This window comes from Nomascus leucogenys, chromosome 6, assembly GCF_006542625.1.
Source record: "Nomascus leucogenys isolate Asia chromosome 6, Asia_NLE_v1, whole genome shotgun sequence".
Lineage (NCBI taxonomy): Eukaryota > Metazoa > Chordata > Mammalia > Primates > Hylobatidae > Nomascus > Nomascus leucogenys.
The window spans coordinates 9,565,750-9,585,045 of NC_044386.1; the positions used below are offsets into that span (position 1 = coordinate 9,565,750).

At 39.2% G+C, this 19,296-nt stretch overlaps 1 protein-coding gene across 1 annotated transcript in view; it reads left to right on the plus strand.

Annotated features, from left to right (window-relative positions):
* Positions 1-19,296, plus strand: part of MARCHF6 (membrane associated ring-CH-type finger 6) — an 80,983-nt gene that overhangs the window by 54,776 nt on the left and 6,911 nt on the right. Inside the window, exons 18-24 of the mRNA XM_003263161.3 lie at positions 1,018-1,155; positions 2,215-2,419; positions 5,321-5,390; positions 6,378-6,559; positions 8,157-8,291; positions 14,580-14,669; positions 17,231-17,363. Of these exons, the coding sequence (XP_003263209.1) occupies positions 1,018-1,155; positions 2,215-2,419; positions 5,321-5,390; positions 6,378-6,559; positions 8,157-8,291; positions 14,580-14,669; positions 17,231-17,363 (953 nt within the window). The remainder of the gene's footprint in view (positions 1-1,017; positions 1,156-2,214; positions 2,420-5,320; positions 5,391-6,377; positions 6,560-8,156; positions 8,292-14,579; positions 14,670-17,230; positions 17,364-19,296) is intronic.

The window sequence follows — 19,296 nt, forward strand, 5'->3', positions numbered from 1 at the left end:
TTCAGTGTGCTAGGGACATAACAGTGAAAAAAACAGAATCAAGAAAAAATCCCGCTCTAGTAGAGCTTACATTTTAATGGTGCAGATAGACATTAAAATAGATGAAATATACAATGGTGCCAGTGGTCATAAGTGCTATGGGGGAAAATTCATGTTGGGAAAGGGGATAGAAAGTGGGCAGGATGGGGTTACAATTTAGGAATGGTGACTGGTAAAGACCTGAGGGGGTGACAGTTGAGGAAAGCCCTGAAGGAGTTGAGAGAGTGAGCCACGTGGATCCCTGAAGGCAGAATATTCTTGCAGAAAGTAGGTGCAGTGGCACCCAGGTCTGTTTGAGGACCTGCAGGGAGGCAAGTTTGTCTGCAGTAGAAGGAGGAAGGCAAAGAATTGGCCCTGAAGTCAGAAAGGTCATGGAGAGCCACCTCCTAGAGAGTCTTGTAGGACATAAGCACTTTGGCTTTTACTTGAGTGAATTGAGGAGCCCTTGGAAAGCTTTGAGCAAAGGAGTGATCTAACTTAGGTTTAAAGAGGATCATTCTGACTGCTGTGATGAGAGGAAACTGGGTTGGAGTGGCTAGGTCAGAAACAGGAAGCCAGCTGGGAGGATAATGCAATGATCCTGGTGAGAGGTGAGGGTGGCAGAGATAAAGGGGAGGTAGCAGTGGAGGCCATGAGAAATTTTTAGGATATTGTTAAGGTACAGTCAAAAGGATTCTCTAGCTGTTTGGATGTGAGGTGTCAAAGGAGTGACCTTTTGTGTAATATGCTCCTAATATAGCAAGTGAGGAGAGAACCAAGACCTACCCATCAGTTTAGCAAACTGAAAGTCATTGGTGACCCTTATCAGAAACAGTTTGGTGGAGTTTGTGGGGAAAGCCTCACTGAGTTGGAGAGAGAATGAAAGGAGAGGTAATAAAGACAGTAAGTTTATTAGATTCTTAAGAAGTTTTGTTGTAATCCCATTAAATAGTAGTCATATGCAAATACAATTCACATTATAAATCCTGGCTCTTTCAGTGATGCTCCAGTGAGTGAACTGTCCCTCGAGCTGCTTCTGCTTCAGGTTGTCTTACCAGCATTACTCGAACAGGGACACACGAGACAGTGGCTGAAAGGGCTGGTGCGAGCGTGGACTGTGACCGCCGGATACTTGCTGTGAGTGTAGGCAGCTGACTCCTTGGACATGCATGTCATTTGTGACTATTGAATAACCTTTCTGGAAAAAGTATGTTCCATGGCCCACTCAAGAAAAATTAGTTTTCATAAGAGACAATTTAGTAATATTTGCAAGTGCATATAATACTTCTAAATAAAATTTTTTTTTTCTTATCATTGTCCATCCTTTCATGGAGAATATATGCATATTTTTGCCCTCTTATAGAAGTTTGCTGCTGGTCCAGCTTTCATGGAGTAAATGTCTTTTTTTTTTTTTTTTTAGCGCATTAAAAACCAGTTTACCTTTATTTAGACCAACTAACTTACCTTTATTTAGTGCTCATAACCTGGTAAATGGGTTCTTCTCAGATTTGATTTCTCAATATTTTAGTGAGCATGTTGCATTTTTTTTTTTCCAAGCTTTGTATACTCTATATTTATTTAAAAGTTGAATCTTTAAACGTTTTTCAGTTTGGCGTCTTGTAGGTATCTTAAAGGTGAAGTACAGATTTGGTTGAACATCTGTCCTTCTCTAACTGCTTCCTCCCCCAGTCTCATTTTTGACTTAACTGATTTATAGCTTGGAGGTTTTACAAATTTATAGCTTGTAGCTGTATGTTGCAGTAGAGTCATCTAGAGAAGAGAAGAAATGTTTCTTTTCCTCCTGTAGATCCTTAACAATATTGTACATTGTAAGTATGTACTTACACCTTGTGCTTGTAAGTACTTACATCTTGTACTTACAAGTGTACTTGTAAGTATCTTGTACATTGTACTTTTTTCCTTCAGTTACTGATTTCTTCTCAGACACTGGCTGAAGAAAACATAAAATAGGTTGAATTTGTGAGATATCCTACAAGTTAATTAACATTAAATTTAGAAACGTTTAATTTAAAGCAGGTAGGAACATTTAGACCAAAATTAGGTAATAATGTGGTGCACAAATTCTGTATTATACATTTTCTACCCTTAGTAGTAAATATGAAGAAAATGAGTGTCATGTCTGCCATTTTATTGTGACCTGAAGTGAGACTTGTTACTGATGTAATTTTTGCACAGGGATCTTCATTCTTATTTATTGGGAGACCAGGAAGAAAATGAAAACAGTGCAAATCAACAAGTTAACAATAATCAGCATGCTCGAAATAACAACGCTATTCCTGTGGTGGGAGAAGGCCTTCATGCAGCCCACCAAGCCATACTCCAGCAGGGAGGGCCTGTTGGCTTTCAGCCTTACCGCCGACCTTTAAATTTTCCACTCAGGGTAGGTGCTATACAGACTTAATCACATACAGAGGTTTGTTTTTTTTTTTTTTTTTCTCCAAATTGCTGTTGAGAATTGGTGCTGTTAGCATGCAGTCCTCTGTGTAGACATGTTCCACATTTTATTACTGTCATCATGTAACGTAAATGATTTGGTAAGTTTATCAAATTTTAGAGATAAGTCAAAGAGTTGGGATTCCCTGGGCTCTTGCTCCCTATTTAACAGGAAAAGACTCTAGAGTAATTAAGAAACTAACGTTATTGATACATTTCAACAATGTGTCAGGAACTAGAATGGGCATTTTGATGTTCTCTCATTTAATCTCCACTCAAATACTGCAAAGTATAGGCGATAATTTCATGTTTATAGCTAAGGAAACTGAAGGCAATATTGGTTAAGAATGTGCCTATTCCATGTTCGTTAGCAAGTGATCAATCTTTGTGCAACTCAGAGTTTTGTCAGAAATGTAAGCTGATGACTGCTATATGATTACAGTGAAGTCATCATTTATATCGTCTGTTATTTTAAAATGCCCTTTAATAATGACGTGGGCTTGTGAGTCCTGTCATTTTAAAACTCGGGCAGATTATTTAACCTCTCAGCCTCACATTTCTTTTTTTGTAAAAATAGTCATTATTATACCTTTGTAGATTACTGTGGGTCACATGTGTTCAGTCATTCAGCAAACATGTCTTAAGTGTCTATGATTGATATTTTCAGTGTCTGTGAGGATATAGAGAGCATACATGGTCTTTGCTCAGAAAGAGCTTACAGTTTTCTCAGAGATGAGAAAGACAGTGGCAGATTTGAGTTCTCATGCTGGTGTTTACAGTGGGTGCTGTGACTACTTCAATCAAGAACCACTCGTTCTTAATATGGGCCCAAAGGAATCTTCCTAGAATAGGTGGTGCCTGAACTGTCTTAAACATTGAGAGACCTGTCAGAGAGTGAAAAAAAGGAAGTGGGAAGGGTATTCCAGGAATATGTCAGGACTAGGGCACATTAGGTGTGGTGGGCTTGAAATTGCAGATAAGGGAATTGTGTTGTTTTGTTTTTGAGACAGGGTCTTGCTCTATTGCCCAGGCTGGGTTGCAGTGTTGGTGATCACGGCTCACTGTAGCCTTAACCTCCTGGATTCAAGTGATCCTCCTACCTACTCAGCCATCCGATTAGCTGGGACCACAGGTGCATGCCACTACACGTGACTAATTTTTATATTTTTTGTTGAAATGGAGTTTTGCTGTGTAGCCCAGACTGTTCTCAAACTCCTAGTTCAAGCAGTCTGCCTGCCTCGGCCTCCCAAAGTACTGGATTACAGGTGTAAGCCACTGTGCCTGGACTAATTGAATGTATTTAGAGGGTGAGGTGTGTGTCCAGGAGAGGTGAGGAACAAGGGGAGAGATGAGGGGCCATGGGAGCGGTGAGGGATAAGGTCGGGAAGAGGTGAGGGACAAGAGGAGTGGTGGGAGATAACACTCTTGGATGGGCAGGAACCAGATAATGGAGCATCTTGAGCACCCTCTGCACGAGGCCACACTCACTGAATTGTTCTTCTGCTCCTTTGTCCCCTTGAGGGGCATATCTCTGTTCCTGATTCAGTGGCTTATTCTAGAGGACTTTGCTGCATAACCTTGAGGAAAGCATGAAGGTCATCTTTTCCTTTATCTCTTAATAGCAGATCTCATAGTCAGCTCCCTTTTTTTCCCCTTGGTCTTTACTCAGCTCTCTCGCCTCTCCAGAGACAAAAAAGGCCTTCTGAGCAACAGTTACTTTCTGGCCAGATCAGAGACAGAATCAAAAAATGACTTTTCAGGCAGTTAGAGCTGACAAAGCCTCAGAGTTCCTGGGTTTTGTCATCTGTCCTTTTCAGGCTTCCCACCAGAGCTCTGCCCTCTGGTCTTGTGGAGATCCACCTGGTAAGCTAGCAGGCAATTCACAGTTGCTGCCTTTCTGCTCAAGGAAACTGGTTTCCTCCTCTCTGTGTGATCGCTTTTTATCTGCACTTCTGTATTAGTCTGTTTTCACACTGCTAATAAATACCTGAGACTGGGTAATTTATAAAGGAATGAGGTTTAATTGACTCATAGCATTCACATGGCTGGGGAGGCCTCACAATCATGGCGGAAGGTGAATGATGAGCAAAGTCACATCTTACATGGCAGCAGGCAAGAGAGCTTGTGCAGAGGGACTCCCATTTATAAAACCGTCAGATCTGGTGAGACTTATTCACTACGTGAGAACAGTATGGGAGAAACTGCCCCATGATTCAGTTATCTCCACCTGGCCCTTCCCTTGACACCTGGGGATTATTACAATTCAAGGTGAGATTTGAGTGGGGACACAGTCACACCATATCAGCTTCTCAGTACAGGAGCACTAGTTTATATGGCTATTTACATTTCGATTTAATTAAAATTAAATAAAGTTAAAAATTTCATTACTCATTTACACTAACCACATACCAAATGCTCAGTAGCCACATGTGGCGTAGTGGCTACTGCATTGAGCAGTGCAGATCTAAACGTTTCTGTCATTATAGAACATTCTGATTGGATAGCACCGTTATTTGATTAAAAGGTGAATGTTTTTAATTTGTAATGTTTTATTTTAATAACAAGGGAAAATTTAAGCTGAATTTTATTTTTATGCTCTCTGATTAAAACATATTTGCTATTTACCTGTGAGATGTGTCTGATTGTGTGAAAATGGATACTTATTTTCATTTTGGCCTAAATCATAGGTAATTTTACTAAAAATAAAAATTTATTTGAAATTGCAGGAAACCTGGCAACACAAATATAGACGATTTCTTTTTAATGGGAAGATTGTGTTGATTCTTTGATAAAAATACATTGAGCACGTGTTCTCTATTTATGCACTCTTTTATGTTTTACTTTGCAGATATTTCTGTTGATTGTCTTCATGTGTATAACATTACTGATTGCCAGCCTCATCTGCCTTACTTTACCAGGTATGAGCTTGTGCTAGCCTTCAGCTAATAGCATCATTAAGGTTATTTATTTAGCTATTTGACAGAGTCTTGCTCTGTTCCCCAATCTGGAGGGTAGTAGTGTGATCATAGCTTACTGCAGCCTTGAACTACTGGGCTCAAGCAATCCTTCCACCTCAGCTAGGTCTATAGCTCTATTTAAGAATTCAAAAATATAATCTGTATTCAAAAAGTATAATCTGTAGGAAAAAATATACTGGAAATTTGGGTCTTGCTGTTCTCTCTAGCCTATTGAGAAGTAATCATATAAAGTAAGTTACTAAATTATGTAAATGATCTTACCCAAGTGATTGTTGTGGGATGCCATAGAGTTTATTCTGAACAACTTTTTGTATGAGGCACTCCCTTAGACTGCTCTCAAATCCATTTTTCACATTCCAGTATATTCAGATAGTCTTAACTTTTTCTAAGAAAATTAATATGGTATTCTTTGATTATTGTGCTTTAAAATGTTATTTTGCCCACTCCTTATTAAAATAAGCTTAGTTTTCTGTCTTGATGAATGAGCCAATTGGAAGAAAGTTACTCCAAATTATTTGTAATGTTTCTAAATATTAAAAGTATTGACATCACAAATAAGAGGAAGAAATTCCCCATTTTTGTCCTATTATTTGCATAACAGTTTCATTTGGTGATAAAAACAATGAAAATATTAATTCCTTCAAAAGCTTTTTTAGACCTAAAAGAATAAGTAATTGGCATGACAAGTCAGAGTGTATGTCCCAGTAGAGCTCGCCTCCATTAAACTTACCTTGTTTTGGTTGTGATTTCATCAAATTGTGTACTCTTTAGACACTGTGGTTTTTGTCTTTTGTTTTTTTGATGAAGACATTGATATATCGAATGTGATATCTTTTTCCTAATGTGAAAATACTAACATAACAATATGAAGATTACAGTTCTCTTTACCTAGCCACATGTCTCATTTATCAGCTTTTCTATTTTCAGTATTTGCTGGCCGTTGGTTAATGTCATTTTGGACGGGGACTGCCAAAATCCATGAGCTCTACACAGCTGCTTGTGGTCTCTATGTTTGCTGGCTAACCATAAGGGCTGTGACGGTGATGGTGGCATGGATGCCTCAGGGACGCAGAGTAATCTTCCAGAAGGTTAAAGAGTGGTCTCTCATGGTACGTGTTTGTAATAAAAGACTGATCTTGTCTGTTAGGAATAGTGAATATTTTTCCAGTCATCTTAAATTTTTTTTTGGCACATTTATTTCCTTACTATATTGTTTCAAGAGAGTTGATTTTTTGAATGAGAAGAAATATTCTTTCAAGATAGTGGCTTTCTAGTTCCTTCTTGTTCAGAGTCCTACATTCAGATATATGAAGTTTAAAAGAAAAACAGGCTAGGCACAGTGGCGTATGCCTGTAATCTCAGTACTGTGGGAAGCTAAGGCAGGAGGATTGCTTGAGCCCAGGAGTTTGAGACCAGCCTGGGCAACAAAGCAAGACCCCATCTGTATTTTAAAAAGTATATGTATATAACATATTTTTACTGGATCACTTAGTAGCATGTTTTTCTTTATACAGGCGCATGCACACACCCACACATGCTTATATTACTTACTTAAGGGCCTTACTGGACACTTCATAACATTATTGCTCTCAGTAACACATTTGACTCCCACAAATGTAGGATAAAAAAAATACTGTAAAATGATTATCTGAGTGCAGTGCTCTATGTCTGTATGTGTGTAATGTTGGCTGTAACTGGTAACTATGTTTAGGTTACTGCTTACACCTTTTCATTTGTATAATCAACTCTAATTTTTTATTGATTTATATTTTGATTTTGATTTCATTAGAAGTTTAATAGCCATTTAATATTAATGAAGAAAAATATAAAACGCATTTTTATAGTGAGAGATTCATTATATATTATGGAGGGGTTAAATTGCTATTTAATCCATAAGATAATGAGACAACCATACTTAAAATACAGAATCCAGCTAATTCCAGTTGTCATTTGATAGCTTCCACATTATTAGAAAGTGCCATGTAGAGAAACAAGTACTTTGTCTTCCACACACATCATATTTAGTCTCTTGTTGAAACAGGTGTGTTTTCTGAGACCACCTGAAGTAAAAGAGAGGTCATCAGGATCCAAGGCCACTTTAAATCATTTTTTTTTGGTCAGAATTTCATCATTACTCTTTTATAATGTCTCCTCTCTGTGTCAGCTTTATTTTCATTTTGCCGTTTAGTCCAGTTGCTAGAGCTGCACTGTCTGGTATACTAGTCATGTGGCTAAATGGCTACCATGTTTGACAGATACAGGGCATTTCTGTCAGTATGGTAAGTTCTATTGGACCATGTTGTTCTTTGAGGGAGCCAGTTTGATCACCTTTATTAATTACTTTAGGATTGTGCAGAGCCCTTCCTGTATACCAGTCCACCTCAAGGTTCACAGATCAGCCTGTGTATGGGTGGGCCACCGTTGGAGCAGGGGCTTTGGACAGTCGGTGGCTTTTCTTGGGCAAACAGAAGCCTAGTCCTGAGAACTGGATTGTGAGAAAAAAACAGCCCAGCCAGCTGTGTGCTTTTTTATGTAAGTGGCTTGAGCACCTGCAGATTTTCTGGGTCCTAAAACCAGTCGCCGTGGATACTGAGGGATGACTGTGGTTGCTCTGTTAGGCATCAGTCTCAAACCTCAAAATGGAAATAGAGTTTGGCTCAGTCAGAAAGATCCTCTTTAATGATATGGGCTTCTGTTTCCTAATAGATCATGAAGACTTTGATAGTTGCGGTGCTGTTGGCTGGAGTTGTCCCTCTCCTTCTGGGGCTCCTGTTTGAGCTGGTCATTGTTGCTCCTCTGAGGGTTCCCTTGGATCAGACTCCTCTTTTTTATCCATGGCAGGTAAATGTATGTCTTTTGCTCATGTTATTTTATTAAGGATTTGAGATCAGAAAATAATCCTAGCCAGGCATGTGGCTTACGCCTGTAATCTAGCACTTTGGGAAGCTGAGGTGGGAGGACTGCTTGCACCCAGGAGTTCGAGACCAGCCTCAGCAGCGTGGCAAGACCTAGTCTCTATAAAAAAATGGCTCATGCATCTGGTCCCAGCTACTTGGGAGGCAAAGGTGAGAGGATCACAGGAAGTTGAGGCTGAAGTGAGCCGTGTTCATGACACTGCACTGTAGCCTGGGCAACAGAGTGAGAGCCTCTCTCAAAAAGAAAAAAGAAAAGGAAAAGAATATAATTTTTAATTATTTTAGGTGATTTTAAGCAGCTGGTTTAGAAAGACTTTTTTTTTTTTAAATCTAGGAACTCATAAAATTGTTTAATGCTCTTTAATTGATCTTTTGTTTCAGAATATGCAGGTCTTATAACTCCTTTAAAAGTGCTTACCTTATAGGTTAAAATGTTACTAACCATTTAGTCTTCTCTAATACTTGAAAATACAAACTAATAGTCATTGATTTTTATTCACCTTTGAGGTAGAGTGAATTGTCTTATTCCTTTTAACTTGGAGGCTTTAATACTTTTGAATTATTATAGCATGTTTTCCCACAAAGTCGCAGATTCATTAAAAAGAGTATCCTGGCTGGGTGCAGTGGCTTATGCCTATAATCCCAGCACTTTGGGAGGCCAAGGCGGGTGGATCACCTGAGCTCAGGAGTTGAAGACTAGCCTGGACAACGTGGTGAAATCCTGTCTCTACCAAAAATACAAAAAATTAGCCAAGCATGGTGGTGTGGGCATGTGGTCCCAGCTACTCGAGAGGATGAGGTGGGAGGATCTCTTGAGCCTGGGAGGCCACGGTTGCAGTGAGCTGAGATCATGCTACTGCACTACAGCCTGGGCGACAGAGTGAGACCCTGTCTCCAAAAAAAAAAAAACCAAGAGCATCCTGAGGGAACCCATGTAAGTCACAGCAAAGGTCTTAAAGCTCATGGAAAAAGAAATGGAACTTTTCTATTGTATTTAGAGCCTGAGGTTTTTAACATCACAGAATTAAGATCTCAAGTTCTTAGTAGGTATTGGGGGAAAAGAGCTAGGTATTGACTTCAGTCTTTCCAAGGCTTTTTAGCTTTGTTTTTATCTCTTAGTATATTGCAATGGATTTTTCAGAAAATGAAAATTATTTGGGTCATATTTCCCTTTCTCTGCTTTCCAGATGGAGAACCTCCACAAACGTCATTTACCAGAAAATTTTTATTTAAGTGCTTTTAATTGTGTACCCACACCCCGGATGAAAATGAGGCTAGTGCAGTAATTTTCCTGAGGAATTTACACTCTGATGGGAAAGCTAGGCAGGTACACAGGTGTTGTGTGGTGTGATTAGGGGAAGCACAAGGAACTGTGGCATTGTGCAGGAGAGGCATTTAATCTAGCTTTGGGAGTTTCAGGTATGGTTTTCCATAAGCGATAGTATCTAAGCCAACCTAACTAGTAGAGAACAGAGAAGTGGGTAAGAAAGGAAGAAGTATATTCCAGGAGGGAGATGGGCAGACCTGGCATGAGACAAGGCATGCATATGTGGGGAACTGCCTCCTTTCTAGTCTGGTTCATAGACTAGGATAGGTGAGAAATAAGTAATACAAAGAAGTACAGAACTGACTTGTGTTTTGATTTATGACTTTTTAACTTTTTGATGGTTGAAAGCAATACACATTCAGTAAAAACTACTTTTGTACTCCTACAGCTATTCTATTTTTCACTTTCAGTACAGTATTCAGTAAATTGCATGAGATATTCATTATGTAATTATAAAATAGGCTTTGTTAGGCCTGAGTTATACTACAAGGCAAAAAATAAAATAGGTTTTGTGTTAGAAGTTGTTGCCCAACTGTAGGCTAATGTAAATGTTCCGAGCACATTATGATAGGCTGGGCCAAGCTATGATGTTTGGTAGGTTAAATGTATTAAATGCATTTTTGACTTATGGTGTTTTCAATTTAAGATGGGTTTATCTGGACCTAACATCATTGTAAGTTGAGGAGGATCTAATTAAACGTGTTATGCCTTTCTGTAAGAGCCGTATTCCAGAGTAGTCAAACAGTAGCTGTAATTGAAGGAAAGAGCTACCTTTTTTTTACAGAAAAATGCCAGCAAATAAAGGTAGAGAGATTAACACAATTAGAAAAATACTATTTTGCAATACCTAACAAAATAATTGATTATAGCAAGGATTGTTAATGGATGTTGAACCCAACAGATGAAAGGTTGATCAGTCTTCAGTTGCTATTGCTGTGTAACAAGTTATCCCACAACTTGTGGCTTAAAACAACCATTTTAATTTTGTCCATAGAGTCTATGGGTCAGATATTAAGACAGGGCATATCAGTTGGTCTCTGCTCTGTGCTATCTGGGACTCAGCTGGGAAGATTCAATGGCTGGGAATGATTTGACAGTTATGGATGGAATCATTTGGCTGGAAACACACAACTAGTGGAGAGGTCAGGCTGACAATACCCTAACCCAGTCAGTGATCACTGAACAGTGTGAGAGTTGATGCTTGTTGTTGGTTGCTACCCATCTGGGGCTGTTGACTGGAGCTCCTATATGTGCCTGGGCTGCTTCATAGCTAAGTAACCTCAAGGTATTTGGGCTTCTTATGTTGTAGTTCAGGGAAATGAGTGACCCCACAAACAAGAAGCTGCATCATCTTTTATGACCCCATGTCAGAAGGCCTACAACATCACTTTTCAGTACATTTTACTGGGTATAAGCAAGTAACAAATGTTGGCTAAGATTCAAGGGAAGAGGACATAGACACCCTACCACATGATGGGAAAAGAATTTGCAGGTATGTTACATTGCAGTGTGAAAGTGGTTATTTGCATGGTGGCAAAGTGTCACCTTATGGATTACTTGATGGCTCAAAGGGAAACACACAACTAGTGGAGGGGTCAGGCTGACAATACCCTAACCCGGTCAGTGATCAAGCACAGTACTGCTACAAATGGGACAAACAGATACTATCTGCCTTTTAATGTTATGCAGCAGGAGCCCTGAAAAAGGCCAAAGCATCCCGTGACATCAAGGAGCCGTCTTGGCACTGTTAGCCAGGCCTTAGTGTTCTCCTGTTGGACATAAACAATTTGACAGAACATCAACATCATACACCGTCATTCTATCATCAAGATAGAGGAAGACAAAAGCAAGGCCCTCTGTAATCATGTCTGAACACAGACAGAACATGAGCATTATTCAAACCACAGAAATGACCAAACATTCCCCTTTACTTGCTAACATAATTGGTTACTGCCTCATTACCAATTACAGTTTTAGCTTCTGCCACTTTTTCTAGATAAGATTTGTTTATTAAGATAACCATTCACAGATTACTCTGCTTTCTAATAGCATCTGATACCTGCTTCCTTAAATCCTCCCCCAAATCCCTAACATAAGCTGAAATCCTATAATAACCCCTTTCTAGCACTCTTACTGAGGGGCCCCAAGTTCTCCATGCTGCGTTACTCCCTTGCTGCAATGAGTAATAAATGCAACTTGTTCTAGTTATACTTGTATTTTTGGTGGTCTTTACAGTACTCAGCATTACTTGTGAAATCATCATCACCTTAGAGAATTCTTTGGTACTATCAAAGTTTAAAAATGCTTATATATTATGACTCAGCAATTTGGCTTTTCAGAACCTACTGCGAGGCATGAGCAAGGCTGTTTCTGCAAATACATCATTTTTTATAGCAAAAAATAAGAAGTGATCCAGATGTCCACCAGTAGAGAATGCCCAAATAAAATGTGGAATATCAGTGCAGCAATTGAAAAAATGAAGTAGAGATACTTGTTTTGATATCAGTAGCTCCCAGACATGTTTCTGAGTCGGGGGAAAGCACAAGCTGTAGACGGATAATGTGCAGCCTGCTATCCTTAATGTTTTGCATTAAATCCCCAAGTTTTTGAAGGAACAGCTTGCTTTTTCTTCATTCATGACTTTAAGCTACTTGCCTTTCCTGCAGCAAGTGGCTGCAGCTCTGTGGGATAGTGGGCCATTTGGAATTCTAGCAGAGCAGCTAGTGTGGTGTGTCCTGTCTGGCAGGAGAGGACTGCAAAGCAGTGGGTTTTTAGAGAACGCGAATCACAGTGATCTTGGACTTCCTTGGGTAAACATTAATCTCATTTGGGTGTCTGCTGGACTCCCATAAGGCCAAGAGAAAGCTGAATTGGTGGGTTGTTGCATCTTCCCTGCCTGTGAGAAAAAGCAGGGAGGCTTTCTTCATGTTCCTCAGTAGGAGACTGTTAGACGGCTATCCCAAAGATCTGAAGAGGTAAAAGATCCTTTTGAAGCCCTTTAGGATATTCTCAGCCAGGCCCAAGCCTCCTCGAGGCTGCAGAGGAAATAATAACAAGTGCTTTATATGCAGGAGGCTCAGCAGCCACAGAAAGGAAGTCAAGGCAGAGCAGTCAGGACACATGCCAGTTTGACAGAGCACTGCTTGCAGAGCCATGAGCTTCCAGAGAGAAGAGCAAACACACAGGACGCCAAGTGCAGTATGTTCACACGCACACACAAGCAGCAGCTCTAAAGCAGAACGCAGTTGTTGTGGAGCTGTATGGCATAGATTTCAGACAAATCTAGTAGTGAAAAAAGATGTGGATAGTCACCACTGGGCTTGGCCTGGAGGCTTGGAAGATGAATGCAAAGCACTGGGCAAAATGGAAGAGGAAATTGAGAAAGAGAAATGTTTAGGAGGAAACATCTAGGAGACCTAGCGTACTGATAACGGGGGTTCCAGAAGGAGCAAATGTGAGGCAGCATTGATACAAAAATAGGAGAAAATTTAACTGAATTGAAGAAAGATATGATTCTGTAGTTTGAAAGGGCTCATGAGATTTGGTAAGATTGAGATCCAAGATAAAAACACATAATTGGGTGTATCTTATTAGACACAGGGAAATCATATACAAGCTTCAAAAAACTGCATTGTCATTGGACTTTTTTTCTGTAGCACTGAAAACCATAAGATCAGAGAATTTATAGACGACTGGGTAAAAGGGACAAAAACCAAGCTTCCTCTATGCAGACAAAAAATCATTTAGCTGTTCACCTATCAGGATGAAGATTGATATTTGAGGGTATTCAAGAATTCAGTGTGTGTATCAACGTCTCACCCCATTTGAAGAAGATCCTTAGAATAACCAATCAAACCAGTAAAGAAATGGAAACATTGGCCTCAAGATGGTAGACAGTGAAGAGGAGAATTAACAGTCTGAGCAAAGTCCATATAAAAATGATACTACATATTTTCTATGGAATATAGATGTATAGATGCAGCTGAATGCATGGGGAAAAATGTGGATGGTATGTACCAAAAGCTAATAGTAGTTATTGCTGGGGAGGGATCAGGATTTAAGGTAGTGGTCACAGAGGACTCCAGTCTTCTCTGTAAAGATTTTGGTTTTATGTAAGAATCAGTCTAAATGTTACATGTGGTTTCTTTTTTTTTTCTTTATACCGTTTTGTTGTTGTTGTTGTTGTTTTAAATAAGCTAGATAGAGACCAGGTTATAAAGGGTTTTGTGTGCCTTGCTAAGGACTTTAGGGTTGTTAAGCAGGGAAGTTACATTCATGGTCTGATTTGCATTTAAAGAGATACTTGGTGGTGGTGGGGAAGGGGGCTGTGGGGAGGGAGGAAGTAGTTATCACTCTGACTGTCTGGTGGGGAGTTGGAGAGTGGGCAGGCCAAGAGTCCATTGCACCATGAGGAGGAACCTAGTAACAGTTCCCCAGTAGAACCATAAATGCTTCAAGCTAGAAGCTATTTGTGAGCCTTTAGAATGGTTTCTTAGGCCAGACTTTGCTCCACAGTCTTAATTTGACATAAATCAGCTCACTTGAAACCAATGAAATAGCCTAAAGATAGTTTGAAATAAAATCTTGGCATTTATTTTATTTGCTTTTTGAGATATCCATTAATGTCCAGACTTTCTCTAACTCTTGGGAAAACAATACAGATTTTTAAAAGATAGAAGAACAATTTTTGATGGAAACATTGAATTTGAGCTGTTGAAGAAAAAAAAATCTCTGGGTTTTCAGTACGTTAGTCTTTTGTAAAATTGTTGCCAATCCTATAGAACATCTATTTTGATGTGAAATAATGTAAGAAAATTATACATCCTCTCTGCTGTGTTTATTGTTAAAAAACAACAGAAATATGTTAAATGGTTTTTAATTCCCTAGGACTGGGCACTTGGAGTCCTGCATGCCAAAATCATTGCAGCTATAACATTGATGGGTCCTCAGTGGTGGTTGAAAACTGTAATTGAACAGGTAAGCAAAATCAGTTTTCAGAGAAAGTCATTCTGGAATTGGTTGTGTTTATGTTTGGCAGCTATAACTGTTATTTCTTATCTTCCTACCTTGCTGAGTTTTCTACATTTTTTTTTGATGGGCATATATAACTTTTTTTTTTTAAGACAGCAGTTTTGTTTTACCACTGTAGGGGAGGAAAAATAATTTTTTTCTCAACCCTTGTTTTTTTTAGTTAAAATGGAACCCTTAAATAAAAGGCAACAGAAAAACAAAAATTTATTAAAGTACATATTTCATATACACATGGAGATACCCAGGGAATGAGTAATTTCAAAGAGGTGGCTTTGAATTCCAACTAATCTTCAACAAAGAATAATAAATTTTTAGAGAAGTGACAAGATGAAGGAAAAGGACTTTGAGTCTCTAGGAGTGGCAAGTAGGGGGAAGCAAACAAATGGCAGATGCGGCTCGTTAGTAAATCTTGGCAGTGTTGGTTCCTCTGGTGCCATCTAGAGGCCCAGAAAGGCCCAAAGCTCCCTTCAGTGGGTAATCTTTGTCCTTCGTGGTGGAGGAAAGTCGGGTGGGCTACCTTTTGTCTTTATACATTTATATTCTGCTTCTAGGCAATAGAGGGAGGACATAAAGTTTTCCTGCATCTACTCTTTCTCAGTTGCATTCAACTCAAAACAATCCCTATGCCTAAGAGGCATATTTTTAGGGTGGCATATTGTGGTCTTCTATACTCCCATGAATTTTCATCAACCACGTTTAAGCCATCCTTTATCTGAAGGTTAACCAGTAGCTTACAGTATCTAGAACCCTGTTCGTAGTGGAGACAAAAATGAAAATATGTGCTTTTTTCTGGTGAAGGTTGATATTAATGTTTCTAAGCCTGTAGTAGATTTGGAATGGGGGAAAGGTTATTGCTTGAGGTACTAAAAGAAGACAGAGGAAAAAACATTACAAAAGGAGAGCTGTTTTGGCTTGATCTAGCTACATAGTACCTAAGACTATTATTGTATTACAGAACTGCCAGATAATTTGATTGTTGTGACAATACCTTGGAAAAGGTAGACTGTGCTTTAGCACTCCGATAATAAGACTAGGAAGTATGGTAATTCATTTAAGGAAAATTTCTATCAAAAATGGCCAACATAACAGATTTTGCTACTTCTTCATGCTTTAGTTATCTAGTAAATGTACTTATGGGGACCCCTCTTATCCTTAGGCCAGTGCCACATAAATAAGACATAACAGTTCTGCAGCAGTAAAGCACACCTCTTTTTGATGTATGAGAAGTAAAGGCAGTAGTTAGCCAAGCATGCTCAAGAAAATCTGTTCAAAAAGTGCCTGTATTTCAAGATTTTGATGCTTAGGAGTTGGGGGTTAGGAGGCCAGCAAATTGCAGTGTGTTTGTGTGTGTCTCTAAAGTATGGGTTAATTCTGAAGTCCACCAGGAGTGTGATGGATTGGGGGCTTCTGGCTTCATATCCCTTCAGGATCAGAGTGCAGGCCAGTACCCTCTAGAATGACCAGGTTAGCCTCTGGCCCTTGAAAAAGGAGCATGGAGATGAGGTTTATTCATACTGGAGGCTGTGGAACATCATTGATCTTCTAAATAATATGTTATCTTATTCATTGTTTTCTCTTGCATATGTGTGTGTGTGTCTCTGCAAATTGAAGAAAAATGGTTGGGAATGGTTGAGAAACAACTGGGATGCCTTGCTTCATTGATTAAAATACATTTGGGTTAACTAGGTGTCTTTGGGAATGGCAGCATGCCTTTAAAAGGTTAAGCATGTTTGCCATTCAAATTCTGAGGTGATGGGGTTCAGTTGCGCTACCTTCAGTCATAGCTAAGAGAGGTTTAAGTGCTGCTGGTGAGGCAAGAGGAGAAGAAAATAACAGCCTTCTAAGCCTTGTTTCTGTCTGCACTCCATCTAAATTTTCTGTTCCCGAGGTTTTCCCATTTCCATCCATTCTTTCCTCTGCATTACTCTTGTAGAGTTTTCTGGATAAGATGATGGAAATATTCTAGTAACTCTTGGACTTGCTTTTTTTATATTCACTATAGAATTCTTTCATACTAAATTTTTAAATACCTTTTGATTTGTTAAAATTTGATTTATGCAAGCTTTTCAGAAACGTTTCCTGCTTCAGTGTTTTCTCATCATACTCAGAGAAAATGAATGCAATATTGTATAATAACAAAATATTACATATTACATATCTCTTACATAAGATGTATGAAGTTACTTCAAGTAATGTGGTCTTGAATGAATACCACTGAATGTCATCTGATATTGTATAATGCAAGTAGAGTATAAATTATTCTAGATTAGTGCCTTATTTCATCACTTAGCAGAGCTAACTGCAGAGCGTTAGTGGGTAAATACATGTCTTCAGAAACTCGTGGGCACTACGCTTATGTTGGTATACCAGAATTTGCCTTGACTTTAGAAAAAGTAACCAGTTTGACTATTTTTGGGTTGGCAGATTCAGTTGTGTGGAGATTGCTCTATTAACTTGGAGGAATTTGTCCTGTATTTTTGTTCTAATTGTTTTTTGTAATGTTTCAGGTTTACGCAAATGGCATCCGGAACATTGACCTTCACTATATTGTTCGTAAATTGGCAGCACCAGTGATCTCTGTGCTGTTGCTTTCCCTGTGTGTACCTTATGTCATAGCTTCTGGTGTTGTTCCTTTACTAGGTACGTAATGCTGGTTGTGGAGCCTTGAAGGAGCACTTTTATTAACTTTTATTAACATTGGACATTCTTTTTACCCCTAGTCTCACTCCATGTGCTCTATTTGTAAATGTGAATCCAACTAAAACAATGATTTCAAAATACCACTTTTCTTAGATTTGACTACTCTGGGTAAGATTAGAGGATCATAAAGCTCTTTGATACAGTCCTTTTCTCTACCAGAAGATAAAATTTGAAATGTACATGCTGTACAAAATAGGCAGGATCAGATTTCCTTCAAGTTGTCTTCTTCTGACTAGAAGTGCTGTGATCATATAAAATTAAGTAACAGTGTTGTCATATTTAAGTTTTAAAGAAATATTCTTTGGCATAAAAGATCCAAAGAGGAGATGCTAATGGGCAACATGTTTATACTTGGAAATACACTGTCTTGTTGATTGTGTACTGAAGAATCCTCATAGATCCTTAAACCCAGCATATTTTCAAAATTATAAGCAGAGGCTTTTCCTTCCCAAATCTTTTTCTTCTCCAGAATTCCGTCTCTCAGCAGCAAACATTATCATCCAACAAATTGCATAAGTCAAAAACTTTGAAGGCTATCCATGTCACCTTATTGTGTCCTCCATGTCCCTCTGGTCTCCAGGTGTCCCATTCTTCCCTGAACAATATGGTCTCTCGTCTCTGGAGCCTTTGCTCCTGACTTGTTGAGTCATTCATCTCCTACCCTAACTTTGGCACCTTCCTGTCTGGTTTCCCAGCCTTGAACCTGCCATCACTAATTCCTTCTCCACACTGGGCACAATGACCTCTCAAAAGAATGAATCTCATTGTACCTCTTTGGTGAATATTTTTTCATTGGTTCCTCTGTGGCCTTTAATGCAGTCCAACCTTTTGGCATAGTTTACAAGTCTCCTCCTTTTGCTTTGATGTGGGCTTCAGTTTGACCTCACTCCATGTCTTATATGCTGACTTTTGATTAAACAACCATGGAATGGCCTCTTGTCAAACACACCATGTCCTCTTCTCTCCATAACTGTCTCATTTTCATTTGTCTTATCCATCTGCCAGAAATGACCCCTCCTCCGTTTAACCATGAGAGAAGAGCTTAAAAAAAAACACACAACCAAACTTGCAGTGTAACATGTATACTTGTATGTTACCTTACTAGGTCAAGAAATAGAACTTTTCCAGCCCTTTGGAAGCCCTCTGTGTGTGTGCCCTTCTTTACCTTTTGCCACTGGTTTGACTTCTAACAGTCTCATTGCTTCTTAGACAGTAAAGATGTTAGCCATGTGCAGTAGCTACTTGGGAGGCTGAGGTGGGAGGTTGCTTGAAGCCAGGAATTCAAGACCAGCCTGAGCAACATGGCGAGACCCAACCTCTAAAAAAATTCAAAATAAATTATCTGGGAGTGGTGGCGCACACCTGTAATCTCAGCTGCCCTGCAGGCTGAGGCAGGAGAATTGCTTGAACCCAGGAGTTCAGGGCTAACCTCAGGTTGTGACACTCCAATCTAGCCCAGGCAACAGGCCAAGACCCTGTCTCTTAAAAAAAAAAAAAAAATTGCTGAACACAGGTTTGTATAGAGAGAGGCTAAGCAATGTATCCCTCAATCTGCAGGATGGCATGGGAAACAGGGAACAGTTAAGCTGAGGGCCCACAGTGTGCAAACTGCATCGTTTCCTGGTTCCTTCTAAGTAGAAACTTCAAGGCTTTTATTTGGTTTGAATTGTGACTATGCCAAGTATCATAAATACCATATTAAAATGCAAATATATATTTCCTGCAAAATATATTTCAAAGCCCATTGCTTATTATTATTATTATTATTATTTATTTTTTTTTTTTTTTGAGAGACAGAGTCTCACTCTTTTGCCCAGGCTGGAGTACAGTGGTGCAGTCTTGGATCACTGCAACCTCTGCCTCCTGGGTTCAA